At 39.0% G+C, this 23,509-nt stretch overlaps 1 protein-coding gene across 20 annotated transcripts in view; it reads left to right on the top strand.

Moving 5' to 3' along the window:
- The window catches only part of DST (dystonin), a 690,084-nt gene that overhangs the window by 641,886 nt on the left and 24,689 nt on the right, over positions 1 to 23,509 (top strand). For all 20 annotated transcript variants that reach the window (XM_040349874.1, XM_040349879.1, XM_040349866.1 and 17 more), the window contains 12 exons: positions 211 to 366; positions 1,935 to 2,141; positions 2,234 to 2,353; positions 4,912 to 5,081; positions 9,463 to 9,622; positions 10,704 to 10,898; positions 11,360 to 11,488; positions 16,856 to 16,999; positions 19,213 to 19,401; positions 19,512 to 19,641; positions 19,929 to 20,092; positions 20,858 to 21,020. In XM_040349874.1, the coding sequence (XP_040205808.1) occupies positions 211 to 366; positions 1,935 to 2,141; positions 2,234 to 2,353; positions 4,912 to 5,081; positions 9,463 to 9,622; positions 10,704 to 10,898; positions 11,360 to 11,488; positions 16,856 to 16,999; positions 19,213 to 19,401; positions 19,512 to 19,641; positions 19,929 to 20,092; positions 20,858 to 21,020 (1,927 nt within the window). The remainder of the gene's footprint in view (positions 1 to 210; positions 367 to 1,934; positions 2,142 to 2,233; positions 2,354 to 4,911; positions 5,082 to 9,462; positions 9,623 to 10,703; positions 10,899 to 11,359; positions 11,489 to 16,855; positions 17,000 to 19,212; positions 19,402 to 19,511; positions 19,642 to 19,928; positions 20,093 to 20,857; positions 21,021 to 23,509) is intronic.

Genomic DNA, 23,509 nt, shown 5'->3' with positions numbered 1-23,509 from the left:
GCTTTAAATATTACACATAATCTCTCTAATAATTAATGACATAGGTTGTTTTAATATTTATGTAATTTCCAGCCATCTTTTGCTAAAAAAGAATAGTAAAATGTAAACAGGACTACTTCATTAATACAAATCTCAAACATTAATCACATGAATAGGCACATGAAGCTGAATGAGTCTGGTATCATTCTCAACTTTTGTGTTTGCATTTAGGCAAAACTCGAGGACGCACTAAATGTGGCAACGGGATTTAACATTTCTCTTCAAGACTTTATTAACTGGTTAACTCAAGCAGAGCAGACACTAACTATGGCTTCTCCTGCAAGTCTTATTTTGGATACAGTATTATTTCAGATTGATGAACATAAGGTGGGTATGAAAACAAAATGTATGACTCTTCTTATATATTTAACCTGCAGACCATGCTATTGGTAGATTTTTGTTGGTCATAGACGTGATTAGATCACATGAGCTGATGGCTTAAGCTTACGTAGGCAAAATCTGCACTGAACAAACTCTCAGGCCCGGATTCACAAAGCACTTACGCCGACGTATCTCGAGATACACCGCGTAAGTGTAACAATGCGCCGTCGTATCTGTGCGCCGTGCCCACAATCTGAGATACACCTAAAAATAGGCTTCCTACGACCGACGTAACTTGCCTACGCCGTCGTATCGTGGGCGCATATTTACACTGGGCGCATTTGCCACTCCCATTGATTTTATATGCACATATGCAAATGAGGGAGATACGCTGATTCACAAATGTACTTGCGTCCGGCGCATAATATATGCGGTTTGCGTAAGTCGTACGTCCGGCGTAAAGTTATTCCCCATATATGAGGCGCAACTCATGCAAAGGTATGGACCAGGGAACACAGCCGTCGTATTTTACGTCGTTTACGTAATACGTGAATAGGGCTGGGCGTAGGTTACGTTCACGTTGTAGGCAGTGATCCGTCGTATCTTAGGGAGTAGTTTGACGTGATTCTGAGCATGCGCACAGGGATGCGGCCACGGGACGGCGCATGCGCCGTTCATTTTAAGTACTTCTATGGCGCTTGCCCCATCATTTGCATGGGGTCATGCCTCATTAGCATGGCTCATGGCCACTTCCACCTACGCTGGCTTACGCCAAGGAAACCCAGCGTATCTTTAAGAGCGAGTGGGAGCAAGTGATTGGTGAATTCAGTGCTTGCCTCTGTGCGCTGTGTCGGCGTAGCATATATTAGATACGCTACGCCCGCATAAATATGCACCGATGTATGTGAATCCAGGCCTATGTATTTTCAAATCATGTAATGTTTAGGATATTATTTCCTGTGCCATATATAGGGTATATTTTTTTCACAGATTGGTTTTAAAATTATACAGACACTTCTTGAGCATTCTGTGCCCTGCTGTTCACAAACAGAAATTTGGAGCACATCTAACATTAAATGAGTTTAGGAGGATGGCGGGAGAAACAGAAGACATTGGTCATTTATTTTCCTAAAAGCTGTAGCTTTGCACCTGCGATTCAAAAAAGCACATTGGATTAGTTTGATAAGTACACACCAGAGATCAATGTCACATTTACATTGCTTTGTGCTGCAGCAAAGCTCTATAATGCTTCCTCTAAAGCCCCGTACACACCCCGTCAGACGGACTTTTTCCATCGGAAATTCCGACCATGTACATGCTCAATCGGAGTAATTCCATCCAAAATTCCGATGAATTCCATCAGATTTTAGATAGAGAACATGTTCTTTTACACCGATGGAATTCCGTCGGAATTCAGGTGTGAATTTGGTTGGACAAAGGTCCGATCGTGTGTAGGGGGCTTTAGTGGTTACTCAGCTCAGGAGAGCTAGTTGGAAATGTACAAACGTCTGTAATGCTTATTGTTTTGGTGACATGCTGCATAAGTAAAGTAAATGCCTTTGTATTCGGTTTAGGTATTTGTTACTGAAGTTAATTCACACAGAGATCAGATCATGGAGCTGGATAAAACTGGAACCCATTTAAAATATTTCAGCCGAAAAGAGGATGTAGTATTAATCAAGAATTTACTGATCAGTGTACAGAGCAGATGGGAAAATGTTGTCCAACGCTCACTAGAAAGAGGGCGAGCATTAGATGATGCCCGAAAAAGATCCAAACAGGTACCGTATTGAGATTTGAGTCTGTTACTTTGCTCTCCTGTTTTAGTTCTGTAAGAAAAGATTGCGTCACAATTTTGTATCATTTGTCACAGTTCCAGGAAGCCTTTGACAAACTTATGGAATGGCTGGAGGAATCAGAAACATCTTTAGATTCAGAACTTGAGATTGCAAATGACCCAGACAAGATCAAGACGCAACTGACAACACATAAGGTCAGTAATGTAAACAAATGATGAAATGATTCACCACTGTTTATTCTTCACAATGCAAGTCTATGGGGTAGATTTACTAAAACTGGTGCACTCAGAATCTGGTGCAGCTGTGCATGGTAGCCAATCCGCTTCTAACTTCAGCTTGTTCAATTGAGGTTTAACAATAAATAGGCTTCTACGCAAAGTTGCTCCGGATTTTGCACTCTCCAGTTTTAGTAAATAACCCCCTATGAGTTAGTGGACTGAAACACTGTGCCCCCCACAAGCAGACATATTTGTATTTCATACATAAAAGGAAGGTAGAGTGATTGCAAACTGAGTGTTTGCCCCCTCTAGTGGCTAAACTACAGTTCTCTATATTTATCAAAATAAAAGAAATCAAGAGCACATTTTTTATTGCATCCAATTCTGCTGTATCTCTGTTGATTTTTATGGCTGAAGTCTACCTTTCAATTTCTGTAAACCACATACTCAATGTTGGCTATGCATGTATATACAATATGCTTACAGCCAATAATCTTTTTGTTAAATTATCTTTTAAAATATCTTACTGATAAGACAGCTCCTTACAGCTGCAAAACAAACACTTGCAAAGGCATGGAAATCCCCAAATTTGTCAGTAACAGAGGTACTAAACAGAACAAATAATGCAATGACGCATGCCAAAATGTCAGCTATTGATACAGACACGATCACCAAATTTGAACAAACATGGGAACCTTGGTTAACCCATATGTTACCTAATGCTTTTAATAAAGATGTTATGATGCCATGGTAGCTCAGCCATTGTAATCGTCAATACGCTTCTTATTCAGTGACGGAGACTCCCGGCCTGGTCCTGCAGACCCCCCATCCTTATCCCCTCCCCCCTCCTTTCCCTTCCTCTTGTTTAACATTTTGACGTTATAGTTTATACTCCTTTTAGGTAAATGTGAGAGGTTACTACAAAACGGAAACTCCTCTCGTCATCACAATATGTAAATATATTAAGTGGAAACATTCGGTAAAGGACACTGGACTTTAAGTTGTCAAGGAAATACGTAGAGTTACGTTATCTTTAGTACAAATAGTTCTTAACTTAGCACGTATTTATCCACCTGTACCACAGTTCACCTCCCACAAGAAATTGTCACTTGTTAATTTGCAAACATAGGAGTTTCCATGTCTTATTCTTATTTAGAATAATTCTTATTTAGGTAATGCCTATACTGTAACAACTTTACACTGTATGTATAAAACTCACAAATATGTCTAAATAAAGATATTAAAGATATTTTGACAAGGAAAAAGAGGGCAAGATTTAAAAAAAGTCATATCAAACACTGAAATAATAAATCAAACTATATGCTCACTGAACTATACTTCCCCTGATAATTTCAAGATATGAAATTTGTAGTTGCACATACAGTATGTGCAATTTGTATACCCGACGCGGAAAACGACGCAAACTCCACCCAGCGGGCGCCAAAGTATTGCATCTAAGATCCGAAGGCGTACAAAGCCGTACGCCTGTCGGATCTTACCCATATGCCGTCGTATCTTGGTTTGAGGATTCAAACTAAAGATACGACGCGGGAAATTTGAAAGTACGCCGGCGTATCAGTAGATACGCCGGCGTACTTCGTCTGTGGATCTGGCCCTAAGATTCCTTTTACCCTTAGGTGCAAAGGGGTTAAAATAGTCTTATGCCATTGAACATCATAACAGCACCCTGTCTTAGTTATTGTATTTATTTATTATTTATTACCGGTACTTATATAGCACTGTCAATTTACACAGCGCTTTACATGTATATAACATTTTTTCTATTTATATTGTGTTACACAATAAGTAGTGTCTTGTGTTAAATAACATTGTAGATGATTTATAATGCATGGTTTTACGTGAAGATTGTAGACATTTGTATAACACAAAAATAAAAATATATGTAATCAAAAGGCTTTATTTTTACAGTTAATTTACCATTAGATTTCTTAGATGATGTTCTAAGAGTTTGTTGGACTCAGTTAATCAAAAGTGAGGAGTATAAATTGCAGATCAGACTTTTCTTACTTCTAGCCTGCAGTCAGTTTTTATCTGATGGATGAACATAGAAATTGCTTAATTACATTTTTAATAGAAAACATCACTTTACATTTTGAATGGCTTTGACTACATCTGATGACTGGCCAGTGCATTAAGTAACATGTATATTATATCACATCACTAGAAGAAAAAAAATATTTCTCTGGCACACCCTAAAACAAGCTAATGAAGTAATCTGTACTACATCTCTGCATAAGCCTGGAACACATGAGCTTGGATAATAGACTTGAGCAAAACTTTCCATCCAGACTTTACAACAATGATGTATTATGACTACATAGGCTCCATTTTGATTTACATCTTTATTGTTCCAGCTTTTTTTTTTTTGGCCAAAAAGATTTGTTTTAGACTCCTGACAAAGCACAATAGAGAAAATCTTTGCTGTTAGAACTGTTGTGTTGATATTTCCTTTACCATCTGTATGTAAACTTAAGGAACTGCACTAGTATTATTATTTTTTTTGTAATCCACAGGAGTTTCAAAAAAACCTGGGTGCCAAACATTCTGTCTACGATTCCACCTCTAGGAGTGGTCGCTCCTTGAAAGATAAAGCAACACTGAATGATGACATTCAGAAACTGGATGACATGCTCAGTGAGATAAGAGACAGATGGGATACAGTCTGTGGGAAGTCAGTGGAGAGGTAATAAGCATTACGGTGGAGGTGGTTTTGACTACAAACAAATTGTATTTATTTTTTTTGGTCATTGTAATAAGACAAAATAAGATAATATATTTTGACAAAGTGAATTTTTCTTAAATCCTTAACTCACCTAGAGGAATCAAAAGTTTTTCGAGTGAATCAGTTTATTCTACTGTCAGACTGCTTAGTAATTCTTTAAATATCCAACATACAGCCAGTTCCTTAGGCTCGGTTCACACCTAAAACAGCAGCGGATTGCACAGAAATGCCGTGCATCCCTGTTCTCTGTTCTCCTCTGTTCAAGGCCGAATCTTTGCCTGAATTTGGCCCTGAAACTGAGCAAAAAACACACAGCGTTTCTGTGCAGTTCGCTCTCCAACCGTGCCAGAGATATGTGAACCGGCTCCATAGAGAGCCGGTCACATTTTCCTGCTATACGAATTGAATGCAAGGAAATCCACATCCAATTCGTATAGGTGTGAACCCAGCCGAAAGGAAAGCTACATCAGTCAAGTCCATTTTAAATTGGATCTAAACAAAACATGGAAGGAAATAATTTGCTGAACAAATGTCATAGACAACTGATATGTTTTATACAGTTTTCACCCTTTTCACCCCTTCATCGCAGTGCTTCTGATCTCCTGAAGCCTTTTTACAGCCATTTCCTGCATGCATAAATATTCTCCAGCTTTGGTTGCATATTATTGCTTTGGATCAGCTTCTTGATGGTGACAGTGGCATAACATGCTTGTGTAATGTAAAGACAGAGGAAGAATATTTTTACCCCATAACAGGAAATGCCTGAAAAATTACCCTCATGGCAGGATGACCAGGCATTTTTTTGTTAACCACTGTAAATTTAAGAGAATTAAAATGTACTTTGGAAATTACATTAACATTTTAAAGATTACACAACAACTATCATCCATTGTGCTTGATGATGGGTAAACAACCTAGGCATACACGGTCACTGACAAAGAGAAATGGACATTAGGCACATTAAAAACTGAAGACCAGCCCCTTTGAAGCTTTAACCTTCCCACCTCATGTCTGCTCAGTTTCTCCTAGTGTCCTTAGATGAATGTCTCTTTCCAAACTGCTGTTTTTTTGCTCATATTGAAGATTTTTGATCTGTTAAAAGATCTGTTATCTAAAGAACCAATCTTCCACCTTGCTAGCTTTGATGCTCTAGCAGTTGAAATCAAATTTCTCAGAGTCATTTCAGCTTCTGTAATACCAGTCATATTAAAAGTTCATAATAGTTCTTCCTGCAAGAGTTACCATTGAATGTGAAAGAATTTTTCACTGATGTGAATCTCTGGATGTGCTTTTACAGTGGGCCATGCTCTTTCTTTCCTCTTGTTAGGGTGGGACAACATTTGGCCTTAAGCACCATTCAAGGTCAGGTTATTTTCCAACATCCTCTTGCTAATCATTCACTGATTCAAACTTTTTTTTACAAGGGATTACATATGTTGGTCCCAATTTAGACCTTCACTCTATCCATGGAATTTAAACCTTGTATTGACAGTGTGTTACAAATACCTCCTTTTGTGCTTGTTTGTGATAACTCCTTGACATTACTATCCCTTTACTATTGACATTACTATCCCATAAGGTAGCCATTCTTGTGGCCAATATTTCAGCCAGAATGATTTGTGAGTTATCAGCATTGCCCTGTAAGGACCCTATTTGATCTTACATATAGACAATGAGGTTTTAGGTCTAACACCATTTTTGAAAATAGTAAAAAAATCACCGCAATATACAGGTAAAACACAATCAGCAGCTATGCACTAGGATTCAATTTATAAATTCCTTAAGAGTCAATGTAAAGTAGATAGTGCAGCGCTAGAGGAAAAGTCCAAATAAAGATCATCCAGGTGATTCTCTTATAAGTGACTGACAATATGAGGCATGCAGGTGATATAGCGTGGGTTAGCAGGAGACCTCCACCAATAGTAACAATGGCCGCTCACCTCACTGGTAATAAAAAATCGCTTTCCCATAAGGGTCAATCCCAGGCATGTAACAGCATAATCCAAGCAGGAAAGGAATACATCTCAGGTAATATCAGCATGGATGGCAGATCTCAAATAATATCAACATGGATAGCAGCCATGGAATCCGATGTAAGAAAAACAAAACATAGTGTTTCTCCGCAATAACCAATATAACATTTAATAGTGAAAATACACTTACATAAAAAGCACTATATCCAGTGCTAGGAATCAAATGCAAAAAAAACGCACAGCATGGTCCAATAGATGGCAGCGGGTGACGTCACGTACTTCCCTACCGAACGTTGCGTCCCAAGGGCGGGACTTCTTCAGCGGATGTAGGGGAGAGGAAACGTGCACCCAGTTATATACATGTATGTTGCTATAGAGAGTAAGTGGCTACAATGCAGCATATGGCCAGGCTTTCTGTTTTTTGCGGTGCTTTTTGTCCTGCATGCTGATCCGTAGCCAGTGAGCTTTTTGTCCCACACACTGCCCTGTAGCTAGAGACCTTTTTGGTCCATATGCTGCATTGTAGCCACTTACTCTCTATAGCAACATACATGTATATAACTGGGTGCACGTTTCCTCTCCCCTACATCCGCTGAAGAAGTCCCGCCCTTGGGACGCAACGTTCGGTAGGGAAGTACGTGACGTCACCCGCTGCCATCTATCGGACCATGCTGTGCGGTTTTTTTGCATTTGATTCCTAGCACTGGATATAGTGCTTTTTATGTAAGTGTATTTTCACTTTTAAATGTTATATTGGTTATTGCGGAAAAACACTATGTTTTGTTTTTCTTACATCGGATTCCATGGCTGCTATCCATGTTGACTAACACCATTTTTACCCAAAGTGGTCCCAAAGGCACCAGAATATTGTATTAACTTTCTGGTGTCCAGCACTAGTTTACCTCAAGTGAATATCTCTCAATTGTCTGGATGTGGCCAAGGACATCAGAGTTTCCCTTTCTGCCACTACTTCTTTTTTCTATTCCAGAAGGTACTAAAAGAGGTTCTGTGGCTTCTAGATTCTCTGTTTCTGTGAATTTGACAGGTTGTTGTACAAGTCAATGAATTGTGCCTTCTTTTCCCTTTAAAGGCCACTGGGCTAGGACAGTAATTACCTTTTGGGACTTTTCCCATCAGGCTTTTGTGTCTCAGAGCTGCAGGGCTATGAACTGATCTTCTGTATATGTCCTCTAAGCTTTATATGGTCCATGTGTCTGCCGTGGCAGGCTCTAGTTTTGGTCAAAGCATTCTGCAAGCAGCTGTTTAATGCCCTTGGTTTACCTCTTGCTTTGTTTTTATCTAGTTGGGCTGGTCACCTATGTTTTATTTTGGTGTTCCCACCCCTCTGTTTGTACTGAATTTGAATATCACTAGGTTGCCTGATTATCATTGGGCGGGGAAAACAGAATGTTTGTATTCACTGTAAGAGCTTTATCTTGGAATGCATTAAGGTACATAACTCCCTTCCCTCATATGCTATTGTATTATTTTTGGGGGACTGGAGGGATACAGCTTCAAGGGGACTAGCCTTTAGTTTTTATATGTGCCTTGTTTTCCTTTTTTACTGTAGGCAACAGTATAATCTTAAATTGCTTAAAGCGAAGTTCCACCCAAAAATAGAATTTCTGCTTTAAGTGAAGGTGACCCCCTGACATGCCACATTTGGCATGTAATTTTTTTTGTGGGGGGGGGGAGTGGAAACCCTCATTTTAGAGGGCTTCAGCAGCCACTTCCTCCTGGGGCTCCGTGGCACCAGAAGGAAGTTCACCTATTCTTCCCTGCAATCTTCTGAGACTGTCACAGTCTCAATGCCGGCACAGAGGAGAAAAGGGGAAGAGGAGCGAGGCTTCGTACGCCTGCATCGTTGGACCCTGAGACAGGTAAGTGCCCGATTATTAAAAGTCAGCCGCTGCAGTATTTGTAGCTGCTGATGGTGGGTACCAAAATCCTATTTTATTTCACTGTGCTAATTTATACTTATAAGTAAATATATGGGGATCTCTGTTATAAAAAAATTACAACTTCAGCCACGAACAAGGCACTTTAGTCCACCCCCTTCAGTAGCGCTTTATTGTAGTGGGGTAGGTCAAAGTACAGTTTGCCCTCCTACTTAGGATTGTAAGTATAGCATTGTGTTAGTAGCCTCATATCTGACACACCATATATACTGGTCTGTGCCAGTTCTATAATGTATGCTATCTGCAGTGCTTACAGCAACAATAAGAGATTTTTATTAGATGTTATTAAAACTTTCATTGAAGCATATTTGGGGAACAAACTGGTGTGTGTCTACAATGCAATGTATAATATACAGTATTGCTTTCTATTCAATATATTATTTTTTTTATTGTGTTTTTTCTGTGGCCTAGACAAAACAAACTGGAGGAAGCACTGCTGTTCTCTGGCCAGTTTACAGATGCTTTGCAAGCTCTTATTGATTGGCTGTACAGAGTGGAACCACAGTTGGCTGAAGATCAACCAGTACATGGCGATATTGATGTAGTGATGAATCTCTTTGACAACCACAAAGTAATGTTCGACTTCTAGCTACCTCTTTTTCTTTCAGATATCTGTTATTTGTATGGTTCAAGAAAATGTAATTCTTCATTTAGTTTAGTACTTGAACTTGAAATGAATGTGCAAAGAAATCCATAGAAATCGTTTTCTGCTTTTTTGGGGGGGAATTGTCACACCCACCTTGCCATTTCTTCTAAGCTAAAGAGATATAGGTTGCCCACCTCTGGTGGTATAAGTGCATGCTTCACCTCATTCATGATCATTGCATGTATTTATATATTTATTTAAAAAGTGTATGTGAGGATTAGATAGGGTCAGTATATCACACCCACTCATGTGCACTTGTATGGTATCACCCATATACATAACAGACACAATCACATGTACGAATTAATGCATTCCGACACACAAACACACCACACTTCTGTCCACATATTATCTTAAATATTATTTTATGCACAATTAAACCTACAAAACATAGACCTATCTACATGTACAATTAAACCTACAAAACATGGACCTATCTACATGCACACTCCCATATGCATTCTCACGCAAACCCTGTGCAGACTTCTATTCCTGTAAACTCCAACATAAGTATTCCTAATTACATTCATGCATTAACTTTATAACGTATTGCATAAATGCTCTAAACATGTACACAGACCGCAGACCCAATTGCCTACACACATACCCCTATAAGCATATCATTTGACAAATACTTTGAATAGCACAAACCGCAATAACATCATCACAGGTGTTCTAATCCTTTCACATTTTTGTACAAACGTTTTTTTTTCTTGCTGTATCTTTCATGGCTGGAAAGGTTTCCAATAACATTCTGCCCTTCTCACCCCCTGTCATCAAGAACTGATGGGACATCTCCCCAGTAAAAAGACAGCAATAAAGACCCAACCAAAGTTATAACCACTCTTTACTCTATCAAATGTAAAAGACATTTTTTTGGACAATTTTTGGTTATTAATGTTAGATAAAAAAATGTAGAATGCAATACGCTGATATCCCGATCCTTGAAGAGTAATAATAATGTAGAGGCTAATTTATCTTGTGTCTTGCCATCTTTCTCTCCTAGGTTTTTCAAAAAGAGCTGGGAAAGAGAAGCAGCAGTATTCAGGCCCTCAAGCGTTCTGCCAAAGAGTTAGTTGAAGGAAGTCGTGATGACTCTTCTTGGGTGAAAGCCCAAATGCAGGAATTAGGCACCCGCTGGGAAACTGTATGCACTTTATCTGTATCCAAACAGATCCGACTGGAAGAAGCACTGCGCCAGGTGGGCTCATGTAGGGATTATAATTAGTCATAACATGAATTCCTATCCTGTACTTCATTAAAGAGGTAATTTCTCACCAAGTGATGAGTGAATATGCCAGCCTGGTCTCTGCTCTGAACTCTGACAGGAGACAGTTTATACTAGTGAAAATTCCGTTAAAGCAAGCCTGGCGGATTTACAGCTCGGCTTATGTAAAGACTCTTAAATGAAAGAAGAGATCTTCTGTTTATAAATCACATGCTTTCTGCCATCCAAATAGTTCTTAACACACGGCATTTTACAGATCCATAAGGTGTGCTTTATAGTTCTTATGTGCAGTCAGTTTATTATTTATGAAGATGTTATAACTGTATTCAGTGGGAAGATGTGTCCATTTGTGGTGTAAGAACGTACTGTAGCTGTATAAAGAAAATCTATTTGGATGTAATAAACTGCATTTAACAGATTATGTATCATTCCAGGCAGAGGCATTTCACTCAGCTGTGCATGTCTTGTTGGAGTGGCTGGCTGAGGCAGAGCAGACTCTGAGATTTCACGGGGTCCTCCCCGATGATGAAGATTCTCTAAAGACACTAATTGAACAGCACAAGGTAAGTAAAAAATGATACATAAATTAAAAAGAATGTGGCATGAATTCTGGAATGTTCCTTTCATTCCAGCAATAACGGAAAAATGCATTTACACAAAAACAGAATGTTCCTTTTTTGTGGCTTTTTTTTCAGCATTTTTCTGTAGCATTAAATCTTATGTCTGGGCTAGGAGGTTAGAAGTCTTTGCATTATTGTACATTACAAATAAATACCTTATCACGACTCGCTTAGAATGACTTCAGTATTTTGCTATTGACTAAATGACAGGGGATGCTAACAAAAAGATTTACGCATGTTGTTTTAAATTAAAAATAATTGAATAATTATATTTAAAATAAACAGTTGTATTTTTTACCCATTTGACAGCTTGGTCTCATTTAAAAGTAGTTTAAACTTCTAAACTGTTAAAAGACGAATGTTACATTTCCGTATGGTTTGGGTTTTCAAGTAATCACTTTTTCTCAGGCACTTTTCTTCTGTTTTACCAGTGATTGACGTGCAGCCACTTTCAGAGAGATAGGCATTGTCACTTACCAGTAGTTTATCGGTGGCATCATAATATGCTGTCAGTGAAAAGAGATAACATGTGGGAGATACAGACACTCTGTCAGCTTTGTTGTGTAATGCATCTTATATTTCCTTATTACTGTTATCCCCATGTACCTGTATATTATAATGTGTTCTGTTTAGCCCTGTACACACGATCAGTTTGTCCGTTAAAAACAGACTGATGAACTGTTTTCATTGGACAAACCGATCGTGTATGGGCCCTATCGGACTTTTTCCATCGGTGTAAAAAAATAGAACATGTTTTAAATTTTTCCTATGGATAAAAAAAAACGATAGAAAAAAACGATCGTCTGTGTGGAAGTCCATAGGAGAAAAATCCATGCATGCTCAGAATCAAGTCGACGCATGCTCGGAAGCATTGAACTTAATTTTTCTCAGCACCTTGTAGTTTTTTACGTCCCCAAGTTTTGGCATGGTCGGATTTTTGACTGATGGTATGTAGGCAAGACTGATGAAAGTCAGCTTTATCGGTTATCTGACGAAAAAATCCATCGGATTAGATTCCATCAGATATCCTATCTGTTTTTGTTATAAAAAAAAGATTGTATAAGATATACCTTTTAAAGAGTGCCTGTTTTATGCTATAATAAGAGCCTGTTTATACCAGCCTGCACAAGTTATGCTCAGTATGATGCAAGCGCACTGGTGTCCCTTGCGTAAGGGAAGTGCAAAGCGTGTTACAATGCATTACACTGTTTAAACTTTTTTGAAGTGTCACAAAATAACACTTCATGTAACTCTATGCACAACAGCATGTTGCCCCACTCTGGCAAGCAGTGCCACACAATTTTTCAGGTTTCTTAAAAATGCAGACATGCTACATATAGGGCACCTGTATGGGTTGTTTCACTATACTCTTGTAATGAACCTGCATCAATCAATACTGATCTTTGCAGCAATGAGCCCGTAAATGGAAATGTTACTAAAAGCATTTAAAGGTAACTTCTAGGTCCCCAAGTAGAGTTCCCACTGTTATATGCAATTGCTTACTTTGGCTATTGGAAGTCGCCATATTGACTTGCTTAAGTCAACCTCCAGCTGACCATTATTAGGAACTAAGGGCCAGATTGACAAAAGAGATACGACGGCGTATCTCCTGATACACCGTCGTATCTCTGAGATACGATTGTCGTATCTATGCGCCTGATTCATAGAATCAGGTTACGCATAGATAGCCCTAGGATCCAACAGGTGTAATTGACATACACCGTCGGATCTTAGGCTGCAATTCTAGGCCGGCCGCTAGGTGGCGGTTCCATTGCGGTCGGCGTAGAATATGCAAATTACTACTTACGCCAATTCACGAACGTCCGCTTTGCCCGTCGCTCTAAATTTACGTTGTTTCCGTAGAGATACGCGGCGCAAAACTAGGGGTGCCCTCTAGGTGGACTAGCCAATGTTAAGTATGGCCGTCGTTCCCGCGTCAAAATTTTAAATTTCACGTTTGCGTAAGTCATCCTTGAATGGCGCTGGACGCCATTTACGTTAACGTCGAAACCAATGACTTCCTTGCGACGTCATTTAGCGCAATGCACGTCGGGTAATTTTACGGACGGAGCATGCTCAGTACGTTCGGCGCGGGAACGCGCCTAATTTAAATGGTGCCTACCCCATTTCAATTAGGCGGGCTTGCGCCGAGCGGATTTACGTTACACCACCGCAAGTTTACAGGAAAGTGCTTTGTGAATCAGGCACTTACGCTGTAAACTTGCGGCGGTGTAACGTAAATGGGATACGTTACGCCGCCGCAGCGTAACGGATTTGTATGTGAATCTGGCCCTAAATGTGATGAGAGGCATTGCAGAAAGGGTGGGCCAATATGCTGACTTTATAGTTTAAGTGAAACTTACATATTACAGTGCCCTAGATGTTAAGGCTACTAGGATTCTCCAGGAGACTGGCTCTGGGTGCCTGCATTAACTATCTATTGACACTTTATTGTGTTAAAGTTCAGTGAAAATCTTATTTGAGTCAAAGAAAAATCTGCGTGAAAAAAAAGTTAATAATCTGACTCTGATTGTTTGCATGAGAGCATAAACGTAAGGTATAAAAAGTTCTCCAGCTTCCAAGACATCTTTATTAGGTAAAGGCATTCAAATTACAACAAGCATGATGTTTATTTTGGAACAACAATACAGAACGGAGAGAAATAGAAGTGTTACGTCTCCTTGCTGTTTTTATACATTTCTGCAGCACTCCCATTATCTTATACTTGCTAATGTTTTAGGCAGGTTTGTTGAGATCACTGCCAAAATATTTATCTTGGCTTATTTTTGTGGTTTGCATGTTGAGATTTTTTGGATGGTAGAGTAGAGCACAATTGTTTGCTAAAAAATAACAAATGTGAAAGTCCTCCAACTCACAGCATTTGACGCTTGTTCTACACTAGAATACATCTGATTTCATCCTGCTATTCCCATAAATAAAAGATGATAATATGAATTGTCCATTTAATTGAAAATGTAAGCGTCATGGCATCTTCATTGCTCTGGCATAGTATTGTAAGGTATCAGAACAACATTTATTTTTTCTTATTTAGGTTGGACATAGTCATCCAAAAGTAAACTGTTTCCTTTGGTAGACATATGTGGACTGATTTACTAATAGTGCTGAGAATTTTCACATTGTAAATATTGTCCATTCATTGTACAGAATTCTTGGTCAGTCCTAAAAAAGACTTAAAGTAGATGTAAACCCTCACATATACCCAGTGTACTTAACAGCCTCAGATGGTACTCAGAGATTAAACAAATCTCCCTAATTTTTTTTACATGTATGTCTGCTGTCTTCAGCTTTCTATATGCTTTAAAAAGTGCACATCATGTTAGAATTTTATCTTCCTGTTTCAACAGTGGGAGGGCAGTCTGGGCATATACTGTGTGATAGCTGATTGGAGGAATGACACACCCCCCTCCACAGGCACAAAGAAACTTGCAGAGCTGTGCTGTGAATAGACTAGCCATCTGCTTACTATTTATAGAACCCACCCCAACACACATTTTCAGCTGCTTTTATCTTCTGTGTCAGAGAACTTGTCAGAAGTTATCATGCTGATAACAGAGGAACAAAGCAGCAAAAAGACATGGGACTCAGAGCTTTAGAGTGAATTAAGTAAACACTACAGATATATCTGCTCAGGTCAGACTTCATGAATGGGGTTTACATCTGCTTTAAGGGATTATGAATATTCATAATGTCTTTGGTAAAGCCTCCTTGTCTTTTGTCACGCGCTGGTCCACCATCAACTCTTCATTATGTATGGGTCCAGTTATTGTACCACCTTCTTTGTCAGTCATTAATAAAAAGCCTCCTAGGATTAGTGACCATAGGCATTAACTTACAGTGCCTGAAATTAGTACCTGTCTGATGTCTGATTTACAAAAGGGTTTTGAGTGAAAAAGCTTATAAGATCATATCAAACCAATTGGAGTGTTTGCCTTTTGTTGCCATGTTAAAAAGAACATGGTTTCAACTGTTCAATATGATGTTACAACCCCTGTTCTCCCTGGCATAAAGTTGGGTGCAATGTAATAGCTCTTATTCAGTAAAATAGTGCAAGTCAAGGATAATGTCGGTTCAGTTTCAAATCATTAAATGATTTTAACTGATTTATTGGAGTTTTATTGAAAAACATCCACTTATTTTTAGGTTTTGGGTTGAAAATGATGTATTCTTCTACATATTTTTGGTAAAAAAAAAAAAAAAAATCGCAATAAGCGACTGGTTTGCGCAAAAGTTATAGCGCCTACAAAATAGGGGACAGAATTTTTTTTTTACTAGTAAAGGCGGCGATCTGTGATTTTTATTGGGACTGCGACATTATGGCGGACACATCGGACACTTTTGACACGTTTTTGGGACCATTCACATTTATACAGCGAGCAGTGCTATAAATATGCACTGATTAATGTGTAAATGTGACTGGCAGGGAAAGGGTTAACACTAGGGTTCAAGGAAGGGGTTAAATGTGTGCCCTGCATAGTGTTTCTAACTGTGGGAGAAGTGGACTGACTGGGGGAGGTGACCGATCTGTGTCCCTATATACAAGGGACACAGCATCGGTCTCCTCTCCCTGACAGGATGTGGATCTGTGTGTTTACACTCACAGATCCACGTCCTTGTCTGTGTAACCGCCGATCGCGGATGCCTGGCGGACATCGCGCCCACCAGGCACGCGCATCGGCACTGCAGTGATGCGGCGGGCGCGCCCCCCAGTGGCCGGAGGAGCCGAGGACGTCTATAGACATCCTCCCGGCAATTGAGAGCCACCTTGTTGCCGTCTTTAGACTACAGGCTGGATACCAAGTGGTTAAAGAGAAACACACCATACCACGTGAGAATCCAATCTGCTTACCAGATCTCAGCATGTAATAGGCATTGATTAATAACTTCCCAAGGGATCACAGCTTCACTTTTCAATCACCAGTCAGTACACTACAAGGCTTGCATCCATTCACTTGTCCCAGACAGCAAAAGAGCGAAATTCCAACAGTCAGTGGGCATCTCACCCAGTCAAGCGGATATCGGCACCAAACAGATATAAAGCAGCATATAGTGAAGCCCGTATGGCTTGTAAACCGAATTATTGTAGCAACTTACATATACAGTCAATCAGAAAGGTCATCAAAGTATTTAACAGCTGTGGCATTCAGCGTGCTTCTGTCTTAGCCGGCCTAATTTGTGTAATCTAGCAACCTACCTTGACTTTCGCACAATTTCTTCATTAGCTGTATTCATTAAATCATACTGTTTTGGGATCCATCAATGATTGCATGTATATAATATGTCCCATTTTAGGAATTCATGAGAAATATTGAGGCACAAAGAACTGAGCTGAATAATGGAGCGAGTATGGGAGAATCAATCCTTTCGGTTTGTCATCCGGACTCTATTACTACTATTAAGCACTGGATAACCATTATTAGAGCTAGGTTTGAGGAGGTATGTGAGCTTTTCTACATTGTTATTTATAAGGAAATTGTTTGCTTTGTGTCAATATTTACTTTACCGCTTAAGACTTTTGAACTCAAGAGATATGTCCTAAAAAACCTCCACAAAGTTTTTAGGATGCATCTTTTCCATTCATCGCCCCCCCCCCCCCCCCCCCACTCCCAATCCTTCTTTACCACTGCTTCCCTTGCTACTATTGTCAGCAGTTACCAGCTGTCATTTGTATTTGCTATTTATCAAAATGCAGCCATTCTAGTGTAAAATTACGCATATAGATTGTTTAAAAGTGTCATTCACTAAATACGATGTGTAGCCTTTCATCTGCAAAACGAAACCAAAGAAATTCCTGACTCCACTTGCCGATCCGCCTACTAACAAATGAATTGTCCTGTCTAACATTATACGTTAAAACAGAGTTTAGTTTGCACACATTTGCAAATACATGCGTAAGCTACAGAGCTCAAGGCACCCCCGTATCTGTAGTTCAAAACTCTAAATTTTGAAAGCCTGCACAGTGGAAGCACGTGCATCATAATGGATAGGCAGAGGGCAGGTGAGCCTGTTGGGAGCCCACTCCTCCTTAAAACCACAGGGGCACACTGGAGACCCAGCATATAGCACTATGGCAGCAAAAGTGTCCACTGCATGCCCTCATCAATATTTCAACAGTACAAACAATTGGCCACTGCCCTCACCTATAACTAGCCTTTGCAGCAAGCAGCACATGGAAGGGCAACACATGCAAAACAAAGCCAATAGTGAAATTTTCCCTATCATCTTAAAATTACCATTCTAGTCCTGTCACAGTTTGTCACCAAACAAGTTGATATTGTTCACAAATTGCCAAGATGCTCCAGCAACTAGATGTAAAAAACATGGTGCCTGCAAAGGGTATACTGTCTATATTTTATTTTACATGTAGTCATTGGAGGACCTTGGCGTTTTAACCAGGTTTATCCTCCTGACTCCTTCTCAATTTAAAAAAAAAAAAAATGTCATTACGTACCTTATTTTAGACCCATTGATGTTATCACTAGGTGTCTCTATTGCTCATGACTGGTGGGAAGGGCTGTCAGGGTGCTGTACATAGCTTTCTGAGCACATTGCCTCAGCACTCTTCCCAAGAGTACTAATTTCTGATGCAAGCAATAGCCTCTTGAGAGGTGTTATGCAAATATCAAAATGCCTCCATAGGAGAATGTCAGTCTAAGAGTGAGTGTCCCTAGGAAAACTGTATTTGCATGCAAACCTCCTTAGGTAATGCCCACATGTGATACTGAGTTTCCATGATTAAAAGAGCCAAAATCTAATAAATGAAAGAATGAGGTCAAGTACAGTAAGGCTGGGGAGGTAAGGGCTAGATAATGCTGCATGGTTTCCAGACAGGAAATGAGGCACGCTCTATCTGACCCGAAAGGTTCAAAGGATGCAGTGAAATCAGAGTGAGCAATGTCAGTACAGACGAGGCGCCTCTACAACTGTGCAAGACATAATATTGCCAAATGAAAGGCTAGTTCCCCCCCCCCCCCCCCAAAAACAAAAACAAAAAAACACTGTGTGTTATCCTAGGTAATTACAAAGTTATAACTGAATAAACAGACCAAGTGGAATTGTGAAAATCGCTATTGGTCCTTCAGAATATAAAGGTATGAGGTACCTTTATACAGTGGCTAAAATATCCATTATATTTACTCCAGAGCTACTCCAGCCCAGTCTTTGTTTTTATTACAGTGAGAAAGAGTTAGTACCTCTATCAAGTTTTATTGTTGTCTCTTTTCTATTACCTGCATTTCCTGCATTTCAGGGTGTGGGACAACAGGGTTTGATTTTCTTATGTAGCCATCTCAATTCTTTACGTTTAGTAAAATATTTTCAGGTGCCCTCTAGAAGCAGCTCCACAACATGTTACAGCCTCAGCAGGCTGCCTGTAAATGCCCTACCACCCATATGTGTGTACCACTTTACCGCCTTGATGATGTCCAAACAGCTAAACAGTGCATGTCTTGTTTAATAAATAAGCTCATGACCTCCTGCAGTTTAAGCAAAAATGTTTTCAGTGATTTTCGGGACACTTTATATACACAGGTCCTTCTAAAACAATTTTAATAGCTGTATTCACACATACCGACATTAGAATGTAAAGGCGGAACAAAATCATTACAGTTCATATATTTGATCTTTTATGTGATTTTCACATGTTTAAGGTCTTAACCTGGGCAAAACAGCATCACCAGAGGCTGGCTGTAGCATTGGACGATTTGATAACCAAAAAGGAGTTGCTGGAATCTCTTCTGGCATGGTTACAGTGGGCAGAGGCTACACTCAATGAAAAAGACAAGGAAGACATCCCAGAGGAGATAGATGAAGTTAAAGCTCTGATTGCAGAACATCAGGTAATATATATTTCATTTCCAAAGTCTTGCAAGAAAACAAATGACTTTCTTTTGCATTCTAGCATGTTGATTTTGTGCCACGTTTTTACATACGCTATGTAATGTTTCAGGCATTTATGGAAGAAATGACTAGAAAACAGCCAGATGTAGATAAAGTCACAAAGACTTACAAGAGGAAAGCTGCTGAATCTACATCAGGCCAATCTCAAATCCCGGTCTTAGACAAGGGGAAAGCAGGCCGTAAGTATTTAACAAAAGAAAATATATTGTTGAGGTCACAAAAATGCATGATAATAATTCTATAGCCATAAATAAAGAAAATGTTAACTTATATATTATCCTTTTTTTTGTATAGAAAAAAGTAAGTTTGTATCAGTATTCTCAGGATTATTGTTACTGCCTAAATAACCAGAATGAAACCTTTTTGGGATCTATAAACAATATATAAACACATTTTATCGCTTTAAATATAAGTTATGGAAACATTTTCTGTTATTTTAATGCTACTTTTTTGTCTGTGTTAACAGGAAAGAGGTCACCGACACCTAACCTTTATTCATCCGGCACACAAGCTACACTAGAAACAAAGAACCCAAGGGTCAATTTATTAGTTAGCAAATGGCAACATGTGTGGCTTTTGGCATTAGAGAGAAGAAGAAATCTGAATGATGCTTTGGATAGGCTGGAAGAGGTATTGTACTTGTTCTGCAAGTTTTATTTTTTTTTAAATGCCACTAATATTTAAGTTTTGTGTAGTTGCTGGCAAGTAAATGCCACTAATATTTAAGTTTTGTGTAGTTGCTGGCAAGTTAAGCCATGTGCTGTATTTTTATATAGCTCAGGAACTCTAGTATTATGTGTTTGCCTACATTTCCTGGTTGTGTCAAACAGCTGTGCCCATTATTAAACAAAATTATAGTGCCACGCTCTCAATGGTTTGGCAAACAAATAAGACAAACTGGTGGGGAAATCTTGTCACTTAAGACTGCAAATGCAATAATAAGTCAAAGGATGAGTCTATCTGCTGGTACGTTTCGGTATAGTTTGCCAAGTACTGTATTTATTGGCGTATAACACTCATTTTTTTACCCTGAAAATAGAGGGTAAACTGTGACTGCGTGTTATACGCAGGGGGCTGTGGAAAGTGGGTGTTATACGCCTGTGCGTGTTATACGCCGATAAATATGGTATTTGCCTATTTACTAGCTTGTTGTATATAACATAAATAATAATGTCATATATACATATAATGTGTTGGTCCATTTAGTGCTTTTAAACACTATAATGTGCACAGTGGTGATATTACCAAGGGCTCAGAAATTTATTTTTATATTAGCTTGCACTGGTAAAGATATAAGCCTAAAGTAAAATGTTTCTCTCCAATGGTGTATCTTATATGAGTCACAGCTAAGTCTTGGAGGAAAACCTTAGCTCTGTACTTTTTTTTTCATTAAAGCTCAAGGAGTTTGCCAACTTTGATTTCGATGTATGGCGAAAGAAATATATGAGGTGGATGAATCATAAGAAATCACGAGTAATGGACTTCTTCAGGAGGATAGACAAAGATCAAGATGGAAAGATAACACGGCAGGAATTTATAGAAGGAATTCTTTCTTCAAGTAAGATATTTTGGTATAGTTTTATTATTATTCATTCAAACTACTACTACATCTGCCACAGTGGCTGATGGTGCTTGTAGTTTATTAATTCACAGGAAATTGTGAATGAATGACATGGCTGTGTGAGGGAAGCCCCGCACAGCCATACTACATTTAAAAAGTGATAGAGGATGGGGGGAGAGGAACCCCAGCCCACAGTCACAGGGAGTGGGGGATTTGGGAGAGAAGTTACATGTTCCACCCCAAAAACAGGTGGAACATGTAACATGTTCCAAAAGTGAACTTATTCTTTAAGTCTGCTTTTTAAAACATCCAAAGAGGATGCTTCCCAGACAGTGAATGGAAATGAGTTCCATATTGTTGGTGTTGCAGGATAAACTACACAAGATCCAATAGATTTTAAGGTAACTCTGGATACATATAACTTTTTTTTCTCTCGGGAGGGGAGGGCACATGTAAAAGTATAGGCACATGGATGTTTAGTCAGGGAGGCAGGGTCCAACTTATTTAGAGCTGTAAATGCAAGTAGGCTCATTTTAAAGACAATCCTCCATTTAATTTGAAGCCAGTATGGGGAGTGAAGAATTGGTGTAGTGATATAGTTATTTTTCAGGGAGCCCAATGACAATAAAATGACATTGGCTATAATAGCTGTCCTATTCCTTATTGATTTAGCATTACAGAAGGTGGTAGTGATGGAGAAGGTACCTGAACTCATTTGCTTTTTTTATTTATTTTTATTTGATTCTTTGGAGACAAAAGAGATTTTGTGTGTTGTTCCACTGTGTCCTGTGTCTTGATCTGGGCAGGGTTGGTAATTGATTATTCCATTGAAGAGGGCAGGCTGTAGATGAGGTGACTGACTTATTCAGTGTGCATAGATTTCTGTATGCCTTTCCCTTGCACCTCCACTGAGTCTTTTTTTAAATCTGATTGAAGAGACAATGAAAAAACAGAGTATGAATACATTCTGCTGTATGTCAACAGTGAAGAAATTAGTTTTACTGGGAAGAACAGTAAAGTTATTATGCATGATTAATATAGCTCCAACAGTTTTGTAGAGAGAGACAGAACAGTTACAATACAACTCAATACAAGAGGATTTGAAGGGCACTGCTTGTGGAGCTTACAATCTAAAAAGCAGGGGGTGGTAGAAAAGGTAACAGTTTGTTCTACTTTGATTTGTTTTGTAATAGCCAGGTCAGAGAATTAGGAGTGTGGGGTAGCAAACAGAAAAGAGGTGTGAAAACTTTTGAAACTCAAGATGTGAACATTCATAGAAGTGTATATTCTTAGATGCTCATGGCCTAGTTTGCCAGAGTACAACCTAGGAAAAAGGTATTCCAAATCCAGGATAGTTTTAAGATAACAAAATATCATTTTGTGTATATTAGTGTAGTTGAAGACTAATTAGATTTGATTATTGTCCAAATACCTTTAGAGTCTTGCTTGATGACATCTGTATTCCTCAGGGGATAAAGTGTTATTATCTTAAAGTCTGGGCCTTGAAATCCTTGGAAGCTGAGACATGTGTGTTGCATGGGTTGGCTGCCTATCAGGTCTGTGCATACCTCCGGCAAACTTAAGAGGCAGATCAACCCAACTGAAGGAGCTTGCACAGCAGGCTGACAATGCTGTTGCTAAATGTGAAGAAGCAACTGAGATGTGGTTATTTGTGAAACAATTTCCTTAAAGCGGAAATTCAGTAATTTTTTCAACTTTCAATCTCTTAAATCTTCTGCCCTTGTTGTTTTAACTTTGGATAGTAAAACTTTATTTTTCTGCCAGTAAATACCTTATACAGCCCACTTCCTGATTCTTGTTTGGTCATTAGCCTAGGCTTATGACATCATGCACAGCTCCTTCTCTCACTCTTGTGAGAATTTGCCAGGAAGGGAGGGTGGATGAGTCATAGGAGGGGCAATGAAAGCAGCAGGGCTGCAGAGCTGGAGGTGTGCCTCTGTGTGTCTGTGTAAATCCAGGAAGTGAACAGGCAGCAGCTTCAGCTGCCCACAGTTAAAATGGTTTCAGACAGACTTAGTTTAGGGAGATTGCTGCAGCATATTTGGCAAGTACAGAATCACTGTATATATATAAAACAATATGCTAAGTGGTTGGAGAGAAGCTTCAGAATGGCAAAGATCATTTTTAAGAAAACTGTATATGGTGAAACATATACAGGCAAATAGATTTAGGGTTACATGCCCTTTGGTGTACATACATTATTGTTTACAAAATGGTATTAGTTGTACATAGGATGTTCCCTTATTTCACCTCAGTTTTTTTTATCTGCATTAAAAGATGTAGTTTGCTTAAAATATATCATTGGCAATGGTTGGGGGGATATATACCATATTAGCACAACATGTTAAAGAACTCCTTGTTTGTTTCTACTATTGTAGAACTTTAATCAAACTCTTGAGTAATTCCTAAAATGTTGAAGAGTTTGAACTTGTGTCAGGATTTTAATGCTGCATGTGTCCTAACTG

The sequence above is a fragment of the Rana temporaria genome, chromosome 4 (assembly GCF_905171775.1).
Source record: "Rana temporaria chromosome 4, aRanTem1.1, whole genome shotgun sequence".
In the NCBI taxonomy this organism is placed as follows: Eukaryota; Metazoa; Chordata; class Amphibia; order Anura; family Ranidae; genus Rana; species Rana temporaria.
The sequence above is the reverse complement of the archived record's forward strand: the minus strand, read 5'-3'. Positions and strand labels throughout refer to the sequence as shown.